Below are 17,698 nucleotides of genomic sequence, written 5' to 3' on the forward strand. Positions count from 1 at the left end.
GGCAACTTCCGGAACGCGGCATTGTGGGAAATGGCTCGGCCCCCGGAGGAGCGTTTCGGACGCCCCGGGAGCCGGAGCCGCGCGTGCGCGCACGGCTGCCTGTCAAGGTGGTGGGCTGCGGTTGCCATGGAGTTGTTTAAAGCCGCGTGGAGAGGGGGTGTCGAGCGCGGTGGTCTGCGGCTTGGAATGTCCTGCGTGGTTACCTCTACTTAAATGCATTACTTTTTTTTTTTTTTTTTTTTTTTTAGTTTTTCGAGACAGGGTTTCTCTGTGTAGCTTTGCGCCTTTCCTGGGACTCACTTGGTAGCCCAGGCTGGCCTTGAACTCACAGAGATCCACCTGCCTCTGCCTCCCGAAGCTGGGATTAAAGGCGTGCGCCACCACCGCCCGGCTACTGCTGCGGGATGGCCAAGAGCAACGTGCAAACGCCTCTCATTTCCCTTAATTCTGTTCCGTGCACTTCTAAAATTGAGCTCGTAAAATTGCCTTGAAATCGCCTTTCCGCACCTTGTCCAGATAAAAACAGGTAAGCGGCAACAGTAATTCTCTTTTAAAATTGTATGTGCCGGGCGTAATAGCGCACGCCTTTAATCCCCAGCACTCCGGAGGCAAAGGCAAACGGATCTCTGAGTTCGAGGTCAGCCTGGTTCACAGAGAAAGAGGGTTCCAGGACAGGCAGGACTACACAAAGAAACCCTGCCTTGAAAAACAAAAAAATAAAGCAATAATAAGTAAATACGTAAGTTGTATTTATTTTGAGTATGAGTGCCTGTCTGCTAGTCAAAGGACAACTTTCTAGAGTTGGTACTACTGTGTAACTCCCAGGGTGACTTTAGGCCTGGTGGCAAACACCTTTTCCCTACTAAGCCATCTCTTGAGGCTTAAGACTGAATTTCATCATCATCATTATTGGGTTTTTTGTTGTTGTTGTTGTTATTGTTTTGTTTTGTTTTTTGATACAAAACATTTCTAAGAAGCCAGGACAGTCCTCAAACTTAATGATCCTTCTGAACTCAGCCTTCACCTTGCTGTATCATAAACCAAAACTAAAAGGAATTAAAGGAACATGTTGCAGTGTAAACTATTCTGAATGTTTACTGTTCACGTTGATGAAAAAATAGTAAGTTCGCACTTTATACCAAGCCTCTGTAACACGAATTAAACAGACCTCCATAGAGACCACAGTCACTGAGAAAATTACATGTGGACATCAGTAGCAAAACAGGAGAAGTAAGCAATACAATAAAAGAACAGTTGATTGTGTTGGCAAGGGGGTGAGGTAAAGAAACCACTGATCCATTAGGGGGAAGGTTTTTACTGTGAATAAAAGAGAGAAAATATTCAGAGGCATCTGGAAGAGTCTAGAGCAGAGAGAAAAAGGAGTAGGCTGGACATGGACAGGGCTAGGGAATCTGGAGAACAGGAGAGAAGAGTGAAGATAGCTTCTTGAGGTCCTTTTTATAGGAGAGATAAGATGTTCCCGGGGGCCAGAGAGTTGGCAGTTACACATTGTTAGAAAAATACAATGAAACGGGAGAACAAGGATAAGGGTATACATCGTGTGAATGTGGTCACAAGATCTAAGAAATAGGAATTTATTCTTTAACTACAAGAGAAATCTACTTAATCTGCGCAGGACAAACAGGAACTTATCTTAACTGTCTTAACTGCAAACAGAATCCTTAACCTGCAAGGTTTATTTTCCTGTTTGATCAAATATCATGTCTTATTTTACTTCTCTGCCAATTAACCTTCATTTTGACACATTCTTTGCATGTTTCCATGTATAAGTGGAGGATATATACAGATTAAGAGTGTATATATACATACACACCTATATATGGGATGTGGGGAAGGATATACATATTTGTTTATAATTCTAGTATCTAGAAGTATCTGTAACATACTAAGTGCTTCTTAAGTATTGAGGACATGTATTCATTAGAACAAAATGCTGTATATGAATGTTCATATAGCCAAAATACTGGAAACCATCCTGTTTCCCTTGAAACAAGAATAGAAAATGAACAGAGTTGTGGCTGTGTGGGAAAGCATCTGATCAGCATGCACACGGTCCTGTATTGGATCTATAAAACAAAACATTTAAAAACAAACGAAAAAAATAGATAAAAAGAAAAAAAATAGTCATATCACAGGAACATTACTAAGAAAACCAGTAACACTGATACATCTTTACAGTATTATGCTGGGGCCCCCAAGATGACTCAAAGGGTTATAGAACTTGCTGCTAAGCCTGATGACCTGAGTTTAAAATTCAGGAAAGAGCTGGGCAGTGGTGGTGTACTCCTTTAATGCCAGCACTCTGGAGGCAGAGGCAGGCGATCTCTGTGAGTTCGAGGCCAGCTTGGTCTATAGATCAAGATCTAGGAGAGGCACCAAAACTACACAGAGAAACCCTGTCTCGAAAAAAACAACAAAACAAAAATTCAGGAAAGAACCAATTCCCTCAATTTGTCTTCGAACTTCCATACTCAAGCCATGGTACTGTAAGGATTATGTCCTTAATTATGTCACCAGCCTTCGACAACGTCCCAGCCTAAAAAGCAGGCATGCCCTCTGTGCGTTCTCTCTTTTCGAACTCTCTCCTTCCGTATTCCCCCTCCATGCAGTCTTCTCTCTCTCTCTCCCTCTCTCTCCCAATAAAGCTCTAGAAAGGTAACTATGGCTCATGACTTTCCTCCAGCACTCTCCTCCTTCAGCATGGCCACTGCTGGCAGCGGCCAGCCATGAACGCTGCCGTTTAACCAACAGGTACCCATCCAAATATACACTAAATAAATAAATAAATAAATAAATGTAAAACATAATATTGAAGAAACAGAAGTGTAAATAGAAATATAAATAAATGTAAAGCAATATACTGAAAGAAAACATTCACTTACTGTTTGGTTTGAACCATATTAAGTTCTAGTTCTCACAAAATATGTGTGTGAGAGGGTGAGCAGTAGTGTGACGCTCAGTCCTAACTAATCTTAACAATAAAATATGGTAATATTTTATTTGTGCTGAAATGTGATTTTATTTGTATGTTAATGAAGTTGCCTAGGGGTCAGAGCTAATAGCAAGCCATTTAGCAGAAGTCTGGCAGTGGTAGCACACGCCCTTAATCCCGATCCCATGACAGGCAGATCTCTGTGTGTTCAAGGACACCACCAGCATGGAGACACACGCCTTTAATCTCAATACCAACATTAGAGACTTGGAGGTCTGTATAGACAGGCAGTGACGAGGAGGTCATGTGGCTGGGTTTACAACCAATGAGAACACAGAACAGAAAGTCAATAAAAAGACAGACACACAGGAAGTAGGTCTCTTTCTGAGGGGAAGGATGACAGCGACAGCGAGGGGTAAGAAGGAGGTCTTGGTCTTAGCTCTTGGCTGTTGCTCTGACCTCTTGGGCTCTTAACTCTACATTTGGCTCTGTGTTTCTTATTTAATAAAACCATTCAGAATTACATCTACAATAAAAACCCGGAGTCAGATATCAAGGTGAATGCTGAAAGATCAGAGAAGCAAAGGAGCAGCCACAGAGAAACTTCTTACCCCTAATGAAATCTCAGACTAAAATGAAGGAGATACTGTCTCTACAAATCCCCAGACTGAGTAGACCCGGAGATCCTGTCCCCACCTCCTGAGTGCTGGGATTAAAGGCATGTGCCACCACTGCCTGGCTTCTATAATTAACTAGTGGCTAACTCTGCCCTCTGATCTCCAGGCAAGATTTATTTGTAGGTACACAATACTCTTGGAGAAGTGTGGGAGCTAAGAAGGAAAATGTAGGAATTTTCTGGGGTGACCATAATAGACTATGAGTAACACAGATGTGTGCACTTGTCAAAACAAAGCAAATATACATTTAAGATAGACACTTCAATTTTAGCTAAAAAGTAAAAACAAAACAAAACAAAAAAAAACCTCTGAACTCTATGCTCCTGTATTTTGAGAACTGTTCTCATTGTGTAATCTACTTTTCTTATTTAATTTATTTATATTTATATCATGTGCATTGGTGTTTTGCCTGCACGTATATCTATGTGACAGTGTCAGATTCCCTGGAACTGGAATTACAGACAGTTGTGAGCTGCCATGTTAGTGCTGGGAATTGAACCCAGGTCCTCCTGGAAGAGCAGCCAGTGCTCTTAACTGCTGAGTCATCTTTCCAGTCCTGCAATTTACTCTTCATAATGTGACAAAGCTAGTATGATAAAATATTCACAATGGTTCCTGGTGTACAAACTGACAACATGACCACTCCATGATATAGTTAAGAAAAAGATTTTTTTTAAACTGTAGATTTAAGAAAGAAAACAGTCAGAGGCATCTGGAGAGGGAAAGTAGACTGAACATGGGCAGGGCTATCTTTGAGTTCAGGGAGAATCATGGACTTTGTGGACTTTAAAATGTGTAACTAAGGGAGCCTGAAGGTCAGCATGAGCTTTGATATGCTAATAGGCAGCACTGGCAGCCATATGTCCCTTCTGCCAGAGGTGAGGGAAATTATTCCCTTTTGTAGAGGGGAACCAGCTTCACAAGTTCCTGAGGAATGCTGGCTTTTATCTAATCACCAGAAATAGTCAAAATTAAGCTCATTTCTGCCTCTTGGAGTTTGGGGAATTGGAGTTTCCTTTGGAGCTAACACCTGTATCAATTTTTTAAAACTATCTGTTAATCCCAAAGATTTGAGGAGAAAGGCCACTGATCCAAATCACCATAGCTAACTTAATTAAAGGAAGCATTTTTATTTATGTATACAGGCCTCCACCTAAGGTGGGGTTTGAGAGTCAGCATTGGATGTGAGGAAGACAAAGTTTTTATAGTTCAGGGGTAGGGAGTTTCCAAATGGGAGATCTGGCAGGCAAACTTACAGAAGCAGAATGTAAGAATAACAAGTTAGTCATAACAACTTCCTATAACAAAGACTTGTTTGCAAGGTGGTCATAATGATAGGCACTCATAACCATTAGTTTAGACCCGCCAGCTTGCCCCTGCAAGGTCTGGAGAGCCCCATTTCTCTCTTTCTCTCTCCAAACCCCACCTGCTCAGAGAGTCTCTGAGCAAAGGGTAGGCACCAGAAAGCCTAGTTCCTCATTCCTGATGGCTATTGCAGCTTCCTCTCCTGAAGTTGTCGGCTCTTCAAGTCCCCACCTACACACTCAGCTTTGACTGTAACTGGTGATGAACCTAGCTTGTGGCAGACACATCATCACCCCTCGCCTACAACCTATAAAGTCTCCCTGCTTTAGTCTGTGTGTGCGTGACTTCTCTGGCCTCAATCTCTGGGACTGGAGAACTCACCCAGGAGTTGCTTTGCTCAATATACCGATTGTTGTTATGCTTTTTCAATTCAGGTTGATCGGGCTTACTGCATCAGCAGAGAAACTTATTATGGGGAGGGTGAAAACCTATTAATAACAAAGAAGTCAGAGGTTATTGGAGAATAATCTTTCTGTGAAAGATGGGTCAATCAAATTGGTTTAATAAAAAGCTGAACACCAATAGCTAGGCAGGAGTTCCAGGCACAGAGGACGCTGGGAAGAAGGGTGGAGATGCCAGGAGATACAGAAGAAGCAGCATGGGCAGTACAGAGCAAAGGTAACTGTGCCACATCAAAGAACTCAGATTAAAAGATACGTGTTAATAAGTTATAAGAGATAGTAAGAAACATACCTAAGCTTTCGGCAGAGCTTTCATAATTAATATGTCTCTGTGTCATTATTGGGGAGCTGACAGTCCCAGTGAAAAAGTCTGACTACAATAGGCAGTCAAAATAACCTTTTCAAACAAAGGTAGGTTTGCAAGATGGTTTGAAACAAAGACATGGTTGCCCTTCCCTGGAACAGCCAGTACAGAACCCTTTGTAGTTAAGGTTACAGGTGGGGCACAGTCCGATCCTTGAGAAACAGAGGTTTAATCATAAACAGGAATGGGCCTCGTTTGTTTCTACTGTAAGATATCTTAGTCCTAAGATAGGGGCAGGCTGGTTCATCATGTCATTTCAAACTAGCAACTTATTTGCCATAGAGAAATCTGCTGCGCTTTGCAGGAAGCAGAACAGCATTTCATACTAGATAGCAGTTGCAACTTTAAACGTGGAACAACCCAAAATGCAATCAGACATTGCCAAGTGTGGGGTGGGGTGGGAAGTATACTACTGGAATTCCTCTCTTCACAACTGCTGGACTCCAAAACTTCCACCGGAAAAAGCTGGAGGAAAACATCGTTGTCTAATTGAATTGGCAAAAACACAAAACATCCAAGATGGAGCTAGAGAGCTGCTTTCAAGCATTATCTTGTGGCTTTTCTGTTGTTGTTCTGAAAGGTAGCAGTGACATCTACCATCAATGAATGACAAGTGTTTACAAGTCATTTCTAAAATGAAAAAAAGATAAAGTGTGTTGCATATAGTTGAATAATGAAGATTTTTTTCTTTTCTTTTCTTTTTTTTTTTTGGTTTATTGAGACAGGATTTCTCTGTGTAGTTTGGAGCCTGTCCTGAAAATCACTCTGTAGACCAGGCTGGCCAGGAACTCACAGAGAGCCACCTGGCTCTGCCTCCCGAGTGCTGGGATTAAAGGCGTGCGCCACCACCGCGAAGTGAAAGAAAATCTTTTAAAAACTATGTTCACACTGGAGTCCCCTTCACTGTCCTTTTATTAGTAGGGACAAATGCACAGTTCTTCCTGTTAGATCTCAAACCCAGGACAAATGGCTGAGGTGCCCCTTAACATATTCAAAGTGGATGCTTGGCCACCAGGTTCTGCCAGCATCCCTCAGTCTCTACCAGTTACAGGGCCCTTCTGGTTAGCATACCCTGTTCGCTACCCTTAACTCTCCAGCCCAAGTAACTGGGCTGGGCTTTAATTCTACACACACACACACACACACACACACACACACACACACACACACCAGTTACAGGGCCCTTCTGGTTAGCATACCCTGTTCGCTACCCTTAACTCTCCAGCCCAAGTAACTGGGCTGGGCTTTAATTCTACACACACACACACACACACACACACACACACACACACACACACATCTCTGGCCCCTATATAACTCAGCCATTTTGGCTATGCCAGTCTCTTGACCCAGGCTGCTCTTCTTGGTTGGCCTCTCCTGTCCCGTCTTCCCTCCCGCTCTCCTCTCATGGCCCTGCTCAGAGTCATGTTCACTCTGGACTCTCCTAGATATTTCTGCCTCTGGCTATGCTCTCCCTTTTTTCTATAATGAACCTTCTCTACCATACCTAGGAGTAGTCATGTTCCTCCTTTCTCACTTCTTTTTTTTTCCCTCCACTTCCTAGGTTGGTTACAAGCCAGGGTGGTCAACATCAATCCACATGCAGATTTCTCTAATGCCTTACTGCTTGATGGTTCAGAGACAAGAATCGCCACAAATGGGAAGGTTCTAAAAACCTAGAATTTGTAATTATCAACATCACTGACCAACTCACCCCTAGACATGTGTGCAGATTAAAAATTGCTCCAATAGACCTACATTGGCTCCATTAAACACAGCCTGCAAAGCTCATGCAGAAAGGACAAAAGCAAGCTTCACATTTTCTTTCTTTCTTTTTTTTTTTTTTTGGTTTTTCGAGACAGGGTTTCTCTGTGTAGCTTTGTGCCTTTCCTGGAACTCACTTGGTAGCCCAGGCTGGCCTCGAACTCACAGAGATCCACCTGGCTCTGCCTCCCGAGTGCTGGGATTAAAGGCGTGCACCACCACCGCCCGGCTAGCTTCACATTTTCATATGAGTAACAAGTCCACTGGAAGAAACATCAAATGTGTTTCCTAGCAAATACTATAAAACTTGTGTTTAGAACAAGGAATTCAAAACTTTTTAACTCCCCCACTTTGTAAGACTTTGATGCACTCCTCCACCCACCCAGTTAAACCTTTGTTTACACAAAAGCCCAACTGCTCTATTCCAGTAATTTGATAACCTGAGAAGTGTGACCCTTTCTCCTCAGAACAGTGACCCCTTTCCCTTCTTCCATTTTCTATGTGCCAACTGTTTTCAGGCTAGCTGAATTAAGACTATGAAGTAGGACCCCAGTCAATGGGACAGTCACCACCTAAGTTGGAATAAAAACCAAAAGCACTTCTTGTCTGTGTGTTTCTTCTTCCAAGAGCGCTCTCTTCATCAAGAGTAAAGTTTGCCTTGTCTAGGAACATCATCAGTTGACGTGGTAGTCTCTATTTCCTCGAGGCCCTGAACTGTTTTCTAACACTTACTTGGAAAAGAGTGTCTAAATAAGAATAAGAAAAAAGACTATGTCAGAGTTTTGCTTCTAACACAGTTAAACTTCAACGTTTAGTAAAACGCTTCTGTAAGCCTGGAATTTCCCTTTTCTGGAAAATCAGACATCTCTGGAGAGGTGACTGCCACCGATATCCCCGTGGTACATACCAAATTCTGTTTGCCAAAGATACAACGTTCTAACTAGAAACCTGCAACCTTGGCTTCTGGAAAATTTGATTAGCTTCAGGGAATACCTCGTTAGAGCAGAGACGGGCGACGTATAGAAAGGAGGATGACAGTACCGCCCACCCTATATAAGGTATTGAATGTTTCTGCTCTTGACTCTTGGGCATTAGCCGAAGTCCTGGCTCCGGCTGATAAAGATGTATTAATGGAGCTTGCTGGCTGACGTTGCTTGCTGGTCCTGCCGCACTCCCACAGCCCCAGCGCCCGGGAGGACAATGGGTCCCGGATGGAGAAGTGTTAAGGATAAAAACCCGGACCAGGAAGCACCTGGGAGGGTCAAAGTATCCCTTTGCAGTTCCAGACATCAAGCCCGGTCCCAAGCTAGAAGCGATGGACTTCCTGCTTCCGGGACTCGGGTCTTCTCGCGCAGGCGCCTGCTCGCAGAGCGCCCGCCGGCTTCCCTCGGGAAGGGTTCAAAGGTCGCACCGTTCTCTTTAGTCTCTCTTCTGCGGCTGAGACCTGAGCTGTGGGTGCATCCAGCCCCGGGGTGTCGGCAGTGCGGTCGGTCGTCTCGGCTGTGGGTGAGTGTGGCGTTGGTTGCTCGCGGTGTGGTATGCGGAACTAAGAGCATCTCCCCACGGAGGGGCTCGAACGGGAGGCCGAGGAAGCGGCACTTCCGCCCATTGGTCAGACCCGACCTCCGTGGTTCCTGGCCCCGCCCACAGTCCGCGGCTGCCCGGGCACTGAGCCTGCGCCACCTGCGCCACCGCTGTGTTGACGCGCGGGGACCTGAGCCTTGGTCCAGCTCCTTAAATAATCCACGAGGGGCGTGGCGGCGCTCCCAGCAGTCGGGAGGCAAAGGAGTCGGGGCTCTGAATTCTAGGCTACCCTGGTCTACATAGCGAGTTCTAGGCTAGCCAGGGAGACCCTTTCTCGAAAAGGTAGTGTCCCCATTGAGGAAATTCACATTTCCAACTACCTTTTGACAGCAATCTTACTTAACACTTAAGTTTTGAGCCAGAAAGTTCTTTTAAGATCGATCTCGTTTTCTCTCTCTTGTCTCTGACTCTCTGTCTCTCTTTCTCAACGGGTGCGGGGAAGGAAATCTTGGCGAAAATAATTTGTCAAACAACTGATTAGCGACTTCGGTCCTGCAGCTGTCCGTGCATGGATTTCTCCATGCTACACTTACTTGTTATTTCTCTTTACTTCCAAAACCCCAGACTGACCAGGGCCTTTCAGTTACACAAGCTTTAAGGGTTGATGACTTGAAGTGTTTATCTCCCCATAATCGAATACCTGACTGTCTACTGCATATTGCTACTGAATAGATGTATTAATAGACACTATTACTAAATGTGTAAAAAATCAAGTGTCACATCCCCATAATTATATCCATCAAAATGAATGATGAATCCATCCTTCCAGAAGCTTAAACTTTGAGGTCATTCTTACATAGCCCTTACATAATTCATCATCAAATCCTGTTGGTTCTACTCTTGTATTTCTAGAACATGACTGTCATTCTTGTTGACCACAACTACCCTAATCCAAGCCCCCATTCACCTCTCTTAGGTCCCCCGCCCCCTTCTCCTCTGTAGGAGTGGGTAGGGAGGCCTTCATGGGTCAGATTCCTGCAGTGCCCTTCTGTGCAGCCAGGATGAAATCCAAGGTTCTGTCCTCTTTGACTCTGTCATCAAGTGACTTTTAATTTAGCCAGCTAGTCTAACATCCCTGACTGATGTTTTCTGAATATGTTACGTTCTTTGCCTAGGAAGGGGGATTTATTAGATTGGCTCACACAGTGTGTATGGTCCAGGTAGTCTAACAATGACTCTCAATCACTGGAGAGGATGAGAATCCCATAGTTGCTCAGTCTATAAGGCTTTCTCTTTCTCACAGTGCCCGTCTGGTGCTGGAGAAGACCTGAGAGCCAAAGAAGCTGCCTCTATTACCAGCAAAAGAAGGCAACAGGAACAGGATAGATGAGTCGCCAGTGAGGGCAAGCAGACCAAGAACAGTTTGCTCCTTTCCCATCTCTTTATTGGGGCTGTCACCAAAAGGTGCCTCGACATTTAGGGTGGGTTTTATCACTTAAAAATAAACTAATAAAGAAAATCCCTTACGGAAGTGCCCAGCAGCTTGCATTATTGTTGATTCCAGGGAGATATAGTCAAGTTGATGACAACCAAGACTACCAGAGATGGCTTTTCCTCATAATCCTACATAATCTCACATCCCTCAGCCCACTATTGCTTATTATTATTGCTTTCTTTATTCTTCATAACAGCTATTCACTGAGCACAACAAAACTTTTTTGTTTTAATGTCAAGAGCTCTTCTCACTAGATTAAAGCTCTGGAACAACAGAGATATTTGTTGTTGTTACTGTTAATTTTAGTCATCGTTCTATTCTTAGTGTCAAGTACAATGCCTGGCACACATGAGTGTTTGAGAAGCATTTTTTTGAATTAATGACGAGTGACAATCATAGCAGGCACTCAATACTTTATTAATAGGAATTATTTAATTTGTTTATTTTATTTTACTTTTGGCACAGAATCTCACTCTGTAGAGCAGGCTGGCCTCAGACTCTCTGAGATCATCCTCCCTCTGCCTCCTAAGTGCTGGGATTAAAGGCATGGGCCACTCCACCTGGCAATCCACCTGTCCTTTTGAGCATTGGCCACACATTCTTACTTATTCTTCACAGCAGCCATGTTGTTCCCACTTTAGACACGGGGACTACATTGTTTGCATGTCTGAAGGTACATAAATTAGAAGTGGAAGTCTTCTCTCAAGTTAGCTATTCGGTACATTCCTTTTCTGACTTTTCTCCTGCATATGTGATCACGTACTAAAAATAGCGTTGCACCAGGCCCTGGATTTGATCCCAAAACTCTGTAAAACAATAACAACTAATAATTAAAATAATAATGCTTCGTTGTTTTAATCCAAAACTCTGTAAAACAGTAACAACTAATAATTAAAATAATAATGCTTTGTTGTTCTCTTTACTGTTTTAAGGTAGCCATTTCATGAACATTAGTAACAATGTATATTTTAATGATTTTGTACCATTTGTTTACATATATATTTATTAAACTACTTTTTTTCTTGTTCCTTCCCTCCTTCCTTCTTTCTTTCCTCCTTTCCTCCTCTTTTTTTTTTTTTTTTTTTTTTTTTTTAACTATGTAACCCTAGCTGACCTGGTAGACTCTGTAGACCAGACTGACCTTGAACTCACAGAGACCCTCCTGCCCTTGCCTCCTGAGTCTGCCTCCCAGGTGCTGGATTAGAGGCATACACCATGCCTGGCCAGCATCTTTAGTTTTCTGATATGAAGTACCAAAACTCTGCCATGGATGCAGGACTTAGGTAGATAAGGGAGGAAGCCACTGATAGAGGGTGGTATCTTCATAATTTAACTTTGTGCTACAGTTTCAACTCTCTAAACTTGTGCTTTTCAAACATTAAAAGGGGTTGCCTGAGCTATGGAAGGATTCACCCACCCCCAACATTCTTTTGCCCTTTATTGTTTAATTTTTTGACAAAGGGTCTCACTCTGTGGCCCAGGTTGGCTTTGAACTTGCAGTTTTCTATCTTTGTCAATGCTGGGATTGCAGGCATGAGCTAACACACCTGGATCTTCTATTTAAAGACCAATAAATGGGGATAGAGAGATGGCTCAGATGTTAAGAACACTGGTCAGTCTTCCAGAGGATCCAGGTTCGATTCCCAGCACCCACATGGTGGCTCCAACTCCACTTCCAGGGGATCCGATACCCTCTTCTCACCTTTACAGGCACCAGTCATGTCCATGGTACTCAGACATACATACAGACAAAATACCTATATGTATAAAATAAAGAAAAGTTGTAAAGGACTAGTAAACATTAATATTTACTTGAAAGAAAGACAAATAACTCTATTCATCATAAGTTCCAGAGTAACTGGTCACAGCCACTCCTCTGGCTGTATCATTCTGGCTGTATCCTCTGGCTTTTTGACTACATAGTTTGTTTTCTTCAACGAGACTGGCCACTGTTGTAACTAGAAATGTCAGATCTACTGTCTTTATATAGAATAATTTACTGCATAGATTTTTATGAATTTCAATGGCTTGTCTCTTACTTAATTAAAAAAATCGTAAGTGTGTATGTGTCCATGTCACTGAATGCCATATGTCTGCAGGTACTCATGGAGGGCATAGGATTCCCAGGGACTGGAGTTACAAGCCGTTGTGAGTCTTGCAACATGGGCACTGGGGACTGAACTCTGGAAGAGCAGGAGCACCCCTAACTACTAGCACTGCCTCATAGTTTTGGTCTTTAGCATATAGTATATTGTTGCACCAATCCTTATAATAGATTATAAATGGTCTTATAATAAAAACCCAGAGCCAGATATCAGGGTGAAAGTTGAAAGATCAGAGAAGCAGAGCAAGCCACAGCCACCACCTCTTATTTCACCAACTCCTCATCCTGAAAGAGCTCGATATCCTGTCTTCTTCTGCCTTATATTCCTTTCTCTGCCCAGCCATATCACTTCCTGTTTCAACCTTCCTAGTGCTGGGATTAAAGGTGTGTGACACCATTGCCTGACCTCTGTGGCTAACTCTGTGGCTCGCTCTGTCCTCTGATCTTCACCTCTGATCACCACAGTATATGAAAGTAGTGTTATGTCCAGAACGTGGGGCCTCCCCAAAAGACACCACGGAGACCGACTCCAGCATGTAAAAGCAAAGAGCCTTTATTTTCAAGCTCTGAGCTTGGTCTCTCTTGTCGGTCTGATGCAGCAGTGAGAGAAGAGAGCCCTGAGCCCAGGCAGAGTAGGATTTTTATCATAGCAGAGGTTGGGGTGAGGAGATTTCCAGGGTTCAGGACCCTGATTGGCTGACAATTATCTAGGGGTATCTGTAAAACAAAAAATGAGTGTGTGCTAGACTCAGGGACATCTGACCACCTTATCTAATGGTTGGAATATTTGGAATGTTAGGTACTTCTGCATCCCTGGGTGGTATTAGCTTAAGGCTTTTCCTGGATCAGGGTGTTTCCTGCCAGTAAGCCTGTCGCAGAAGCTGTGTCTGGGCCCCTAAGCCTGTCATGGCAGCTGTGTGGCCAAGCTGTTTTGGGGCCCCTTCACAAGTAGAATAACATACAATATATGAAAGTAGAATTTCATATATTAGAATTTAATATATGGAAGAGGAAAAGACTTTGGCTATTTTTTTTTCCTCTTATGAAAGAATTAAGTATCCTTTAGGAAACATCCCTTGGCTCTATTGAATTCTCCTAAGCCTGTATATGTAGCTGGAGAATTTCTCTCCAGCTCCCGCCAAGCCTCGCCAGTCCCAGAGCCCACTTATAAAATAAACACACAGACTCTTATATTATTTAAACTGCTTGGCCATTAGCTCAGGCCTACCATTGTCTAGCTCTTACTCTTATACTCAGCCCATTTCTGTTAATCTATATGTCACCACGTGTTCTGTGGCTTTACCTGTTGCCTCTACATGATGTTCCCTGAATAGCAGCTGGTGTCTCCTCCCACTGCTTTCCTCTCCTTTTCTTCTCTCCTCTCTGTTAGTCCCACCTATACTTCCTGTCTGGCTACTGGCCAATCAGTGTTTTATTTATACAGAGTGATATCTACAACATGTATATATAAATCCTTTCTCTTACCCATAACTCCTTAGGAACTTACCAATGTCTCAGAATGGTTGAGCTGGAACAGGCAGAGGCCCAGCTGTCCGAGTTAGACCTCCTGGCCAGTATGTTCCCAGGAGAGAATGAGCTCATAGTGAACGACCAACTGGCATTAGCAGAGCTGAAACACTGTATTGAGAAGAGGACAATGGAGGAGCGGTCATCACAAGTATATTTTACAATCAACATGAACCTGGACTTGACTGAGGAAGCAATGGTAATCCTGTTCTGTTTGGAAAAGAATTAGAGCATGCCAAGACTTCAAAAAACAATGCTTATAGCATTTTCCCCCTTCTCTTCTCAGGTGATGTTTTCTCTGTCCTGCACTCTCCCCTTTAAGTACCCTACAGTCCTGCCTGAAATTACTGTCAGGTATGTTACAGACCATGTCCATGGCGCATGCCAAAACTAATGTGAGAATCAAAGTCATTCTTGCATCTCTTTTGTTTTCCAAGAAAATTGACTTATTCCCGCCCCCGCCCCCATGTATCTTCCGTCAGATCAGTATCACTGAGTAGATCCCAGCAGACTCAGCTGAACACAGATCTGATAGCATACCTGCAGAAGACCTGTCTTGGAGATGTCTGTATACTGAATGCCACAGAGTGGGTTAGAGAGCATGCCTCTGACTATGTCAACAGAGATGCCTCGCCTTCCCCCGCCAAGGAAAGCCCAGCCCAGCCCCTGGATCTCACTCTCACGAGGCTCTGGATCTATAGCCATCACATCTACAACAAGTGCAAAAGAAAAAGCATCCTAGAGTGGGCAAAGGAACTGTCCCTGTCTGGGTTCAGCATGCCTGGGAAACCTGGTGTGGTCTGTGTAGAAGGCCCACAGAGTGCTTGCGAAGAGTTCTGGTCAAGGTGCGCTTTCACCTATATTAGATACCATGTCAATAATGATAACTTGAAAAACAATACTAGAGTTGTAGAAATAAGTATGTTCTGGGGGAAGGGATATCTTCGTGGGGACTCAGTCTCAAGTGGATGCTAAGGCAGAAGTCACATATAGTTGGCATTATTCTCCTTACCTACCACAATACACACTCCGTAAATACACGTTGAATAAATTAAACCCCTCCTCTGATGCTGTCTAGGACCTGTCAGTGTCCATAGATCTGTTCTTTTCTTATCTAATGAATATAATAAACTTCCAACCTATGTAGTGAGGATTCTTTTTGAGGATTAGGATAGACACTAGTTTTGTTTCTCTACTTAGTTTCTGAGAAGTTTCTTAAGCAATTTAAAAGTCAGGAATTGGGGCTGGAGAGATGGCTCAGTGGTTAAGAGCACTGACTGTTCATCCAGAGGACCCGGGTTCAATCCCCAGCACCCACATGGCAGCTTACAACTGTCTGTAACTCCAGTTGTGGGGGATCTGACACCTTCACACCAATGCACATAAAATAAAGCAAAATAAATTATTTTTTTAAAAAAGTCAGAAATTCCTACAATTCTAAAATATGTGTGTCAGTGGCTGAGTTTGTAGCTCAGTTGGTAGAGTGCTTGCCTGGCATGCCCAAAGCCTTGGGTTCTATCCTTAGCACCATGTACACCAGGCGCGGAGGCATGGTCACACATCTTGGCCCTTTGAAGGTAGAAATGAGAGGACCCAGAGTTCAGTACTACCTCTATCAAGATAGAGGCCAGCCTGAGAGTCACATGATCCTCTCACAAAATAAATAATTAAATGTTAAAAATCACAATAAAATTCTAGTAGACAACCGTAATGATGACAGTAAGTGAGTGTTCGGGTGGGATCAGAACCAGAACCATTTTGCCCCTGTGAGAGTACCTCTTCATTTACAGGAACAGAAACTGCTTAGCCATTCTTTATCATTTTGTTGTAGTTTGTTTGGTTTGTTTTTCAGACAGGGTCTCACTAAATGGCCTTGGCTAGTGTGGAACACAGTATGTAGACCAGGCTGGTCTTCAGTTCACAGAGCTCTGCATTCTGCCTCCCAAGTGCTGGGTGGGGTTGAATGCATGTACCACCACTCCCAAATCCGAGAAGTGTGTCTTATAAATTCTGGTCTCAGTGCTGTAGAAAATATATTTTGAAATTTTGTACTTTGAAAACCTATTTTTCAGACTCAGAAAATTAAACTGGAAGAGAATTTTAATTCGCCATCGAGAAGACATTCCTTTTGATAGTACAAAGGATGAAATGGAAAAACAACGGATATTTTCCAGTTTTGAAGAAAAGGTCTTCAGTGTCCATGGAGCCAGAGGAAACCACATGGACTTTGGTCAACTGTATCAGTTCTTAAATGCCAGGGGATGTGGGGATGTTTTCCAGATGTTCTTTGGGGTGGAAGGACAGTGACTGAGCAGAGGGGTGGTTGGATGTTCTTTCTTTGATTGTTTCTTCCCATTCTTGCCTGGATTTTCATTTTGGTTCCATTCTAAAAAGTTACAGAATCGGGGGCATGAGAAGACAACTTAGTTGAAATGCATCTGTTAAAACATGCCATGAATGAAAAAAGAACTGAGTTTCAAATTATCAACTTTAAATTACCAACAGAGAAGGCTGGAGAAATAGGCCAGAGGTTAAGAGCATTTATTGCTGTCACTGAGGACCTAAGTTCAGTGCCCAGCACCCATGGCAGGCAGCTCATAATCACCTATAACTCAGAACTTCAGGGTATCTGATGGCCTCTGTCCTCCACAAGGGTGTATACACAAACATAGGCACATACAAATATCAGGGCATCAGATCTCCTGGAGCTGGAGTTACAGGAAGTTGTGAGTTGACCAGTGTGGGTACTGGGAACCAAACTTGAGTCCTCAACAAGAGCAAGGCATACTTTTAACCACTGAGCCATCTCTCCAACCTGTTGGAAACTTTTGACATGAGCTGGCCATGATGGCACATGCTTGTAATCCCAGCACTTGGGAAGTAGAGGAAAGAGGATCAGGAGTTCAAGGCCACCTTGGGCTACATAAGGCTCTGTCTTAAAAACCAAAACCAAGGGGTTGGGGATTTAGTTCAGTGGTAGAGTGCTTGCCTAGCAAGCATAAGGCCCTGGGTTCGGTCCTCAGCTCTGAAAAAATAAAAATAAAAATAAAAAGGTTTCAAAAAAAAACAACCCCAAAACCAAAGTTATTCATAGAAACTTGAAAGACAAATTATTTGTGAAGGTAATTCTGGTGGTTCAACTTGCTAGGCATTTCCCACAACCTTCTGCCTTTACTGAGGAACCTGGGAAAGCTGTCTGCTCTTGGCCTCTCTTGCAGCTGTATCGGGCTGTAGGTTACAGCTGCAGGATTTCTGGGGAGGAATTTGCTTCTCTTTGTGCCATGAATCCTGCAGCAATAGCAGGAGAAGGGAAGGATGGTCCAAGACAACTACAGAGAAGCCAGTCCTACTTGTCATGTGCCGACCCAACACTAATCCTTGGTGATCTTCAGACCTTTGAAGTGATGACTTTTTAAAGTCTCTGTGTTTGTTAGCAGCAGCCAAATGTTAATCTGTCAGATTTTTTTTCAAAGCTTTGGCTTTGAAACTATAATATACAAGCAGTAAAGTTATCCTCAGCAGTA

The 17,698-nt window shown here is 43.3% G+C and overlaps 1 protein-coding gene across 1 annotated transcript; it reads left to right on the top strand.

Annotated features, from left to right (window-relative positions):
- Positions 1–8,354: 8,354 nt before the first annotated feature.
- Rwdd2b (RWD domain containing 2B) lies at positions 8,355–17,698 on the top strand. Its single transcript, XM_028875964.2, has 5 exons — positions 8,355–9,030; positions 14,147–14,373; positions 14,461–14,528; positions 14,657–15,019; positions 16,247–17,698. The coding sequence occupies exons 2-5, from the start codon at positions 14,167–14,169 to the stop codon at positions 16,479–16,481; spliced, it is 873 nt and encodes a 290-aa protein (XP_028731797.1). The 5' UTR covers positions 8,355–9,030; positions 14,147–14,166; the 3' UTR covers positions 16,482–17,698.

The sequence above is a fragment of the Peromyscus leucopus genome, chromosome 12 (assembly GCF_004664715.2).
Source record: "Peromyscus leucopus breed LL Stock chromosome 12, UCI_PerLeu_2.1, whole genome shotgun sequence".
NCBI classification, from domain to species: Eukaryota; Metazoa; Chordata; class Mammalia; order Rodentia; family Cricetidae; genus Peromyscus; species Peromyscus leucopus.

Excerpts from the sequence above, each read along its gene's own strand:
- Rwdd2b (XM_028875964.2), top strand. The coding sequence starts at position 14,167 with ATGGTTGAGCTGGAACAGGCAGAGGCCCAGCTGTCCGAGTTAGACCTC. Across the intron at positions 14,374-14,460 it reads ACTTGACTGAGGAAGCAATG|GTGATGTTTTCTCTGTCCTG; the intron begins GTAATCCTGTTC and ends TTCTCTTCTCAG. Across the intron at positions 15,020-16,246 it reads TGCGAAGAGTTCTGGTCAAG|ACTCAGAAAATTAAACTGGA; the intron begins GTGCGCTTTCAC and ends CCTATTTTTCAG.